General features: G+C 42.6%; 1 protein-coding gene across 1 annotated transcript; it reads right to left on the reverse strand.

Annotated features, from left to right (window-relative positions):
* Positions 1-6,103: 6,103 nt before the first annotated feature.
* On the reverse strand, positions 6,104-7,052 carry LOC130082313 (antigen LPMC-61-like). The gene has a single exon (XM_056247166.1). It carries the CDS (start codon positions 6,854-6,856, stop codon positions 6,125-6,127), a length of 732 nt encoding a protein of 243 aa, XP_056103141.1. The 5' UTR covers positions 6,857-7,052; the 3' UTR covers positions 6,104-6,124.
* Positions 7,053-7,303: the final 251 nt, after the last annotated feature.

The following is a 7,303-nucleotide window of genomic DNA, read 5'->3' on the forward strand; positions in this document are numbered from 1 at the left end:
TGTCCTCCTGCAAATAGTAACACTGTTGGCATCCAGTCCATTCTAAGCCACGCAGAACAAAACCACAAGCAGCTACTCACTGTCATGCTCGTGCCGCACGCAGTGACAGGGAACTGGTATATAGCAAAGAAAGGTGTGGATCCCACAGGACTGCAAGCTGGATCATTTCCACCCAGGAGACGGACTGAATCCAGGCTCAAACGAGGCAGCGTGACATCTCTAGCCACCACTACCACAAACTGACCATCTCTTATACACTGGACAGTGACTGGAACAAGGTACAAGAGCTGGTTATTGATGAGGATCAGTTTAACAAGAAACACCTTTACATTGACTCAACACTCTTACCGGCCTTCCCATAGTAACACTGCTGTCCGTTAAAGCAGCAGTTAATAGCTGCACACTCAGCACCACTGATACCAGGTGGTCCACATTGGATCTGCTCATAATCAGCTACAGCACATTTGTCAAGGGGCTCTGCCTGTGCCACTGGCTGTTTAGGCTGAAACTGCTGAGGATACTGTTGACTAGCTTGCTGTTGACCAGCTTGCTGTTGAACTGACTGAGGATACTGTTGACTAGCTTGTTGAACTGACTGAGGAAACTGTTGACTAGCTTGCTGTTGAACTGACTGAGGATACTGTTGACTAGCTTGTTGAACTGACTGAGGATACTGCTGACTAGCTTGCTGTTGAACTGGCTTAGAAAACTGTTGACTAGCTTGTTGAACTGACTGAGGATACTGCTGACTAGCTTGCTGTTGAACTGGCTTAGAAAACTGTTGACTAGCTTGCTGTTGAACTGGCTTAGGATACTGTTGATTAGCTTGCCGTTGAACTGACTGAGGAAACTGTTGACTAGCTTGATGTTGAACTGGCTTAGAAAACTGTTGACTAGCTTGCCATTGAACTGACTGAGGAAACCGCTGGTCAGTTTGCTGGAACATCAGAGCTTGAGGACTTTGGGGCAGATTACTCCACTTTGGAACGGCATGGCAGAAAGCACAGAACCAAACACAAAGTGCCAGAGACTGAACAACACACCAACTTCCTGCCATTGTTCAACAGCTAGTCACACTGTTGAGATGCTGCCCTTTGGTCTTTTTGTACTCTACAGATTTTGGCTAATTAACGATAATCCCTCCCTTTTCATTAACAGTCATGATTCTCCAGACTTGCATGAGTGTGGAGTTTATGCAACTGGGTGTTTCCATTTGTTCTTAAGATTCAATTGCCCTTGTTTTTCCACCCTTTTGGAACATACATAGAATGCACATATTGAGCTTATTTCAGAATAGTTTACTAGTACTATTTCTGCCGTTCAGAATTCAGCCTTTGTTTTATGCTTCATCCTGTGAATGTAATGGTAGTGGTGGGCAGATCGAGGCTTCATGAAACACTGAAAAAGTTGAAGCAAATGTGCCGTATTGTGTCGAGGCTTCGAAACAATCCGACACCTGTCTCCATGGTGACCCCTAGATGTCAGAACAGTGTAAATGCAACAAAAACCCGGGCCAAACATGCATAAAAACCCCTTTTACAAATCTATTGCAAATGTTTTATTGAAAGTAAAATCTTTCAAATGTAATTATCTAATCATCTAACAAGATTATCAAGTGTTTATATGTTTTTTTATCAATTGGAACCTGTGATAAACGCTGATGGCGTTCACATGCGCATTAAGAATTGATTCTGTTATGTGTGTTTGAATATATGTGCGCAGGTTTGTAATTCCCTACAAACCATACCTAAACAAACTACTTGTCTTGCCTATAAATTTTGATACAGAATTTTATTTTATTTTATTTTATCACTTCGGGGTTGGTACGTGAACCCTAATTTCCACAACGCTTTATCTGTAGAGTGGAATAGGAATCCTCCATAGGGAGAGGATAGTTGACATTTCAGCACTGCGTTGTCATCGGGTCCAGGCGAATGTCCTTCGTCAGATCTGGAAAAGGCCTGGATCCGGCAGGCTGCGGGAAAACCTTGGGATAAACAAAGACACTGAAATTAGCGTAGATGCCATTCTTCTTATGATGTAACGAGTACATCAGGATTTAAGGGAAGTGTTCCCAGTTCCAGCTGACCTAATCTATGCAGCCTAACATTGAATTATAGAAGTCGATAATGTATTATGTGAATGCTAGGTCAAAGAGATGTGTTTTTAGTCTAGCTTTGAACTGACAGAGTGTGTCTGCTTCCCGGACAATGGTAGGAAGACTGTTCCAAAGTTTTGGTGCTAAATAGGAAAAGGATCTACCGCCAGCAGTCGATTTTGATATTCTAGGTATTATCAACTGGCCGGAATTTTAAGATCGCACTAGACGTGAAGGACTATAATGCGTTAAGAGCTCGCTCAAGTACTGCAGAGCTAAACCATTTAGTGCTTTGTAAGTAATCAGCAATATTTATAAATGTATACAATGTTTAATAGGGAGCCAATGCAGTGTTTATTGAACCAGACTAATATGGTCATACTTCCTGGTTCTGGTAAGAACTCGAGCTGCAGCGTTTTGAACCAGCTGTAGTTTGTTTATTAAGCGTGCAGGGCAACCACCCAGTAGAGCATTACAGTAATCTAGCCTTGAGGTCATGAAAGCATTAACTAATTGTTCCGCATTTTTCATTGAAAGCATATGGCGTAATTTAGATATATTTTTAAGATGGAAGAATGCGGTTTTACAGATACTAGAAACGTGACTTTTAAATTAAAGATTGGTATCAAAGAGCACACCCAGGTTCCTAACTGACGACGAGGACTTCACAGAGCAGCCATCAAGTGTTAGACAGTATTCTAGGTTATTACGTGAGGAAGTTTTTTGGCCAATAATTAGAATCTATGTTTTTTCAGAATTTAGTAGTAGGAAATTACTAGTCATCCAATTTTTTATGTCAGCAACGCATTCCGTTAATTTTGTGAATTGGTGCGTTTCGTCGGGGCACGAAGAAATATACAGCTGAGTATCATCAGCATAACATGGGGTGGTGATGGCGCAGTGGATAAGACACATGCCTTTGGTGTGAAAGACCCGGGTTCGAATCCACTGTGTGACACCAATGTGTCCCTGAGCAAGACACTTAACCCCTAGTTGCTCCAGAGGCGTACAACCTCTGACATATATAGCAATTGTAAGTCGCTTTGGATAAAAGTGTCAGCTAAATGAATAAATGTAAATAACAGTGAAAACTAATTCCATGTTTCCTAATGATATCTCCTAATGGTAGCATGTACAGAGTGAACAGCAGCGGTCCTAGTACTGAGCCTTGTGGTACGCCATACTGAAATTGTGATCGATAAGACATCTCTTCATTTACTGCTACAAACTGATAACGGTCAGATAAGTAGATTTAAACCATGCTAGTGGAATTCCACTAATGCCAACATAGTTTTCCAGTCTATTTAAAAGAATGTTGTGGTCAATGGTGTCAAATGCAGCACTAAGATCAAGTAACACTACTAGAGAGATACAACCACGATTGGATGATAAGAGCAAATCATTTGTGACTCTAATGAGAGCTGTCTCGGTACTATGGTACGGTCTAAATCCGGACTGAAAATCCTCGCAGATATCATTTCTTTCAAGAAAGGAACACAGTTGTGAGGATACTGCTTTTTCTAATATCTTTGACAGAAAAGGCAGATTCGAGATCGGCCTGTAATTGACTAATTGTATGATCAAGTTGCGTTTTTTTAACAAGCGGTTTAATCATAGCCAGCTTAAAGGTTTTTGGTACGTATCCTAGAGACAAAGATGAATTAATGATATTAAGAAGAGGATCTATGACATCTGGAAGCATCTCTTTCAGTAGCTTAGTCGGTATAGGGTCTAACATACAAGTTGCCAATTTAGATGGTTTAACGAGTTTGCAAAATTCTTCCTCTCCTATTGCAACAAATTAATCAAATTGTCAGTGTCACAAGATCCTTTAGAAATCATTCAAATTTGCGGCTCAAACATTTCTGATTTTTATCAATGCTTTGCCACTGTCTGCCAGCATTGAGTTTGTGACTGAGATTGGGACTCACTTCCCTGACTATGTTCACTGTGGTCTGGAGATGCACACGAACATCTATCATTAGAGCGAAGCTCTCGGTGACAACAGCCAGCTCAAGCTCTCCATTCCAGCTCCGCATGGGCCAATTGAGCTCATCAGCGTCACAAGACATCTGGAAATGGATTATATTAATGCAATAAAGGGATTTAAAAGCCCTTCACACAACCAGTAGGGCTGCACAATGATGGTTAAACTGATAATCATGATTTTACTCATTTGAGAAACTTCTTGTTTTGTCAGAATTATTGCACTTTCATGAACACAAATCAAGAGAACGTCAACTCATATGCAGGGTTTATTTGCCAGAAATACTGTAACTCACAATACCAAGAAACTCACAATTGTGAAAAATAAGTAAGAAATGTGAAATAAGTCACAATTACTGTTATATTTTATTCCTTGGCAAAACAAACTGCGAGGAAAAAAGTCTGCACCCTGCTATATAAAATATTGAGGAACCCAGGTTTGCAACTGGAGCATGGCAAGTACAACCTTGCTAAAGCAAAAATGTAACTTTGGTTTAGTAGTGTGGCCCAATAAATAAAACCAAGAACAGTCATGTAAGATCCGATTTGTTGAAAATCAATACCAGTTTATTAAATCTAAATTCACATGACCAGGTTAACTTCTCCACTAGACACCACAGTTTGCCCACTAGAGATGGTCTTGATGGGAGTGTCCCTTCCTGTAAAAGAAGTGGTAGAAGCATGAGGAGCATTTAAATACCAAATTCTCAGTTCCCAAGTCGGTTTACAGCAAGCACTCACTTTTCCTAGTGCAGCTTTGCTCACAGGAGCCAGAAGAGGGATGGCACACTGCTGTACTACAGTGGATGAAGATCTAACAGAGGGGGAAAGGGTTTAGCCATAGAATTCACTATAAAAAGTACTAATATTAAGGATTGAGGTAAGGCTGCGGAGCATACGGTTTCCTGCAGAGGAGCCAGTGATGATGGATCAACAAATGTGAACATCTTCACAATAAAGCGCTTGTAGTGGGTTGGGAACTGAAGACCAGACGATCCAGTCACTGGAACCAATGTGGTCAGGTAACGATCATCCTGGTAAGGGCATCTGAAAGGCAAAGAGGGAATCAGAAACACCTTACAGCACACTAGATGGATAAAGACTGGCCTTACTCACCCATCAACCAGAAGGTCCCATTGGGGTAGACTGAGTGGACTGGGGGTTGATGTCGCCCAGCAATGTCCCAGCATCAGGACAATGTTGGGGTCGGTCCTCTCCAAAACGTGCACCTCAACATACACAGGCTCCCGCAGGACTTTTGTAACAGGATAATCAGCATCACTGTAGTAGGAAGTGTACGCCTCGTCCCCTGAGGAAGAATAGTGTTTAACCAGAAACCGCTGCAACCTGGAGCTTTAGAAAGGCTTTAGGCACACACTTGGGTCAAACACTTACCTTCTGCACAGCCTTTGGTGACACACTGACCATTTGCTAGTCTAAGCTCCACCCTGAGGGGTCCAGGAGCAGCTACTGGTGGAGGTGGAGGAACAGTGTTGACCTCCACAACCAGAGCTTCCACAGAAGTACCAGAGTACCTACACTGGAAGAGAAGCCTGGAAAACAAACAGTGAGCTTGTAGCATTTGCCAAGGATTAACAAATGTGCTAAAGAATACATCACCCACTCAAAATGGCTGTCCCTTGTGATGGAACCAAGTGGTCCGATACCCACTTCATACGAGGAGGACATTCTGTTTTCATACACCACATATCCACTGTCCTCCTGCAAATAGTAACACTGTTGGCATCCAGTCCATTCTAAGCCACGCAGAACAAAACCACAAGCAGCTACTCACTGTCATGCTCGTGCCGCACGCAGTGACAGGGAACTGGTATATAGCAAAGAAAGGTGTGGATCCCACAGGACTGCAAGCTGGATCATTTCCACCCAGGAGACGGACTGAATCCAGGCTCAAACGAGGCAGCGTGACATCTCTAGCCACCACTACCACAAACTGACCATCTCTTATACACTGGACAGTGACTGGAACAAGGTACAAGAGCTGGTTATTGATGAGGATCAGTTTAACAAGAAACACCTTTACATTGACTCAACACTCTTACCGGCCTTCCCATAGTAACACTGCTGTCCGTTAAAGCAGCAGTTAATAGCTGCACACTCAGCACCACTGATACCAGGTGGTCCACATTGGATCTGCTCATAATCAGCTACAGCACATTTGTCAAGGGGCTCTGCCTGTGCCACTGGCTGTTTAGGCTGAAACTGCTGAGGATACTGTTGACTAGCTTGCTGTTGACCAGCTTGCTGTTGAACTGACTGAGGATACTGTTGACTAGCTTGTTGAACTGACTGAGGAAACTGTTGACTAGCTTGCTGTTGAACTGACTGAGGATACTGTTGACTAGCTTGTTGAACTGACTGAGGATACTGCTGACTAGCTTGCTGTTGAACTGGCTTAGAAAACTGTTGACTAGCTTGTTGAACTGACTGAGGATACTGCTGACTAGCTTGCTGTTGAACTGGCTTAGAAAACTGTTGACTAGCTTGCTGTTGAACTGGCTTAGGATACTGTTGATTAGCTTGCCGTTGAACTGACTGAGGAAACTGTTGACTAGCTTGATGTTGAACTGGCTTAGAAAACTGTTGACTAGCTTGCCATTGAACTGACTGAGGAAACCGCTGGTCAGTTTGCTGGAACATCAGAGCTTGAGGACTTTGGGGCAGATTACTCCACTTTGGAACGGCATGGCAGAAAGCACAGAACCAAACACAAAGTGCCAGAGACTGAACAACACACCAACTTCCTGCCATTGTTCAACAGCTAGTCACACTGTTGAGATGCTGCCCTTTGGTCTTTTTGTACTCTACAGATTTTGGCTAATTAACGATAATCCCTCCCTTTTCATTAACAGTCATGATTCTCCAGACTTGCATGAGTGTGGAGTTTATGCAACTGGGTGTTTCCATTTGTTCTTAAGATTCAATTGCCCTTGTTTTTCCACCCTTTTGGAACATACATAGAATGCACATATTGAGCTTATTTCAGAATAGTTTACTAGTACTATTTCTGCCGTTCAGAATTCAGCCTTTGTTTTATGCTTCATCCTGTGAATGTAATGGTAGTGGTGGGCAGATCGAGGCTTCATGAAACACTGAAAAAGTTGAAGCAAATGTGCCGTATTGTGTCGAGGCTTCGAAACAATCCGACACCTGTCTCCATGGTGACCCCTAGATGTCAGAACAGTGTAAATGCAACAA

This window comes from Rhinichthys klamathensis, unplaced genomic scaffold (genome assembly GCF_029890125.1).
Source record: "Rhinichthys klamathensis goyatoka isolate OS25496 unplaced genomic scaffold, OSU_Roscu_1.1 h1tg000043l_1, whole genome shotgun sequence".
NCBI lineage: Eukaryota > Metazoa > Chordata > Actinopteri > Cypriniformes > Leuciscidae > Rhinichthys > Rhinichthys klamathensis.